At 36.2% G+C, this 2,873-nt stretch overlaps 1 protein-coding gene across 1 annotated transcript; it reads right to left on the reverse strand.

Annotated features, from left to right (window-relative positions):
* Nucleotides 1,872-2,525, reverse strand: LOC104788989 (F-box/LRR-repeat protein At2g40920-like). The gene has a single exon (XM_010514746.1). It carries the CDS (start codon nt 2,523-2,525, stop codon nt 1,872-1,874), a length of 654 nt encoding a protein of 217 aa, XP_010513048.1.

Here is a 2,873-nt window from a genome sequence, read left to right on the forward strand (position 1 = left end):
AAGAAGACGTAGTGTCCGGAGCCAATGGTCACTGATATCATATCCCGCAAACACATGTAAAGTCGAGGACGCGGTCGGGATGGGACCGAGTGGAAACGGCTGCTGAAATATCGTGAGCTGATGTACGATGACCAAAGTTTTGAGACGCACTTGAATCTCATAAGAGTTTTAGCAGGCAGTTTCGTAAGGATCTCATCCCTCACCACATCCATAGGAGGAATCTCCATCTCAGGTCGTCTTCTTGTAAACAATCTTTTAGGGTTTGAATTAAGACTGCTATATGTAAATACTAAATAAGTATATTATATTCTGGTGAGTATTAAAATACTACTATCATTATGTAACATATTGTTTATATATATATATATATATTAAAACATTTTATATATATATATATATTGTATTATTTAAAGCTCGTCTATTCACTATCTATATACAATAGTGGATAAGAAGATAAAGTACTAATTCAATCTTTAAAGAAAGCAAGTATATATAGATCACATAGTCCAGAGTCTACTACATATGAAGGAAACTTATTTCGTGATTGAAGAAGGGTACGATTCCATATATTGAAAAAAACAAAACATTTGATACATTGTTTCGAGTATTTAGCAACTTTGCATTATCTTTCGATCTAAGTACAGAGCCCAATATTGATTAAAGAGTTCAATTTACAAGTATCACTAACAACAATTCAACAGAAAGACAAGTATATATATTTTCAAAAAAAAAAAAAAAAGGTATATATGGAGAAATTAGAACCGAAGAAGAAGCAACGAAACACGTACCAACGGTAGAAGTGGAAAGTCAACAAAAGAAAAACAAAGGCAAATGCTTTTGCTCAATATTAACAGAAACCAGTTTTTATTGTTTCCCACAACACACGACTAACACCAACTGGACTAATATAAATATACGTAATAAGACTTTAATTGTTATGAAAATAAACTTTTAAATTCTGTTCTTAATTTTGTTTTTGGACAAAGCTGAACTTTAATCTAATTAAATTCACATATCCGATCCGTTTGCTTATTTATTGTTAAAATTTAGGTGTAGTCATGCATGCTTAATTAATATATAAACAACATGCAATATAATTAACCAAATGGATGTCAAATTCATTAATTAGCATATTCAAGATTTGTTGTTCTATCTATTACACCGATTGGTGTACGTATAGCTTCTTATTTTTTTTCTTTTTCTTGCAACACACACGCACCAAAGAAGAAGAATATATATGCATGCCATCATCCATTTCCATCGATCAAATCCTTGGACTCAAGTTTGTCCCTACCATCTTTCTTTGGAATATGGGATCTATATCTATATTTACTTATTAATTAATTAATTGATATTTATGGGTGTCGACTCATTTCTAACGTACTCTTTCTCGACCATGCATGCAATTCGTTCAAATGTAGTATACTCCATCTGGACTATGTGATCTATATGTGCTTGCTTTAAATCACTTTTGTGTGAGAAGAGGAGCTCAAAACGGTATCAGTCATAAATTCTTAATTATATAAAACTGACATTGTGCTCTTTAAAGTACGTATGCGGTTGAGAAAGTTTTGTTTTTGTTAAAGATGCGGTTGAGAAAATTTTGTTTTTGTTAAAGTTTTATATGGAGGGATGCCATATAATTTGTAAGGTTTGAAGAAGAACTCAACAGAAAAGTAGAGGTGTGAATGGAAATCGCTTATTTTTCTAGAGAGAGTGCTTGATGACCATAAACTATATAAAATTAAGTATCATATAAAATAACAAATAAAATAAGTGATAATTAAACTGTGTTCGTAGTCCCAACACTCACAAACATTGCATTAGAGGTGTAATTTATTCAAGTGTGGAAGTACATGAGAATCTCACTCTTACCCCGTATGCATCACGTTAAGAAGACGCTCACTGTGATCCATCAACGTCACTATAACGTTCATTTTGTCCTTGCTAAACCAGTGGTCAGGTACACCTTTGATTTCGATCTTTCTCATATCATTGCTTTGAAGATCATAACAGAGAATGTGAAATGGAGAAAACAAATTCTCTGGTATCAAGAAAACCTTGCCATTTTGAGTTGTACCATTGACTTTGAATATAGTGTCGTTATTGACTAAATGTAGCTGAGAAGGCTGCAAAACTAGAGTCTTCCTCGACCATTTATTGCTCCCGGCATCTTCGACGGCCCATAAATCAAGTCTACCCTTTTCTCTAAGATTGCTTTGGACAATAAGAGTTACTTTGCCACCATACTCTATAAGACTCACATCCGTGACCCTTGAACGCAGCTCATCTCCGTCCCTGCGAGGTACTTGGATCATTTTGAATTCTCCGGATCTAATGTGGAAACTCACAAGCACAGAATTATACGAATCAGTCCAACCCAGGTAATATATAACCCCATCAATACACACTCCTCCCTTGACCGGAATGTGAGGACGAAAGTCAGCTGGACACGTTGGAGCCGCCTTTTTCCAAATTCCTCTTCCTCCAGCTTCTAGGAAAAAGACCCGATGCTCTGACCTCATCTCTTGACGAAATCTCGTTCTGACACCAGTTGAACATACCACTACGTACTGGTCGCTAACATGGTCGTGTCCGAAATAGTAAGAGACGACTTTTGCACCTTCTCCTGGAGGAGGAGTTATGATGATGTTGGATATGATTGCCGCGGGGAAGGTGACAAGGTGTCTGGTGGCAGGATTATAGATCCGCGGCTTTCCCCAAGAGGTGTAACATATGAAGCCAGGAAGATATTGCAAGATGGACCCTCCCCGCCGTGGGATGGTCAGATCGTGGTCAACTACAAAGCAAGAAGACGACGTAGTGTCTGGAGCCAATGATAGTATTACGGAGTTATGGTGGTCACTGAGATC

Source organism: Camelina sativa, chromosome 5, assembly GCF_000633955.1.
Source record: "Camelina sativa cultivar DH55 chromosome 5, Cs, whole genome shotgun sequence".
In the NCBI taxonomy this organism is placed as follows: Eukaryota; Viridiplantae; Streptophyta; class Magnoliopsida; order Brassicales; family Brassicaceae; genus Camelina; species Camelina sativa.

Coding starts and splice junctions, on each gene's coding strand:
- LOC104788989 (XM_010514746.1), bottom strand. CDS start 2,525: ATGAGGTCAGAGCATCGGGTCTTTTTCCTAGAAGCTGGAGGAAGAGGA.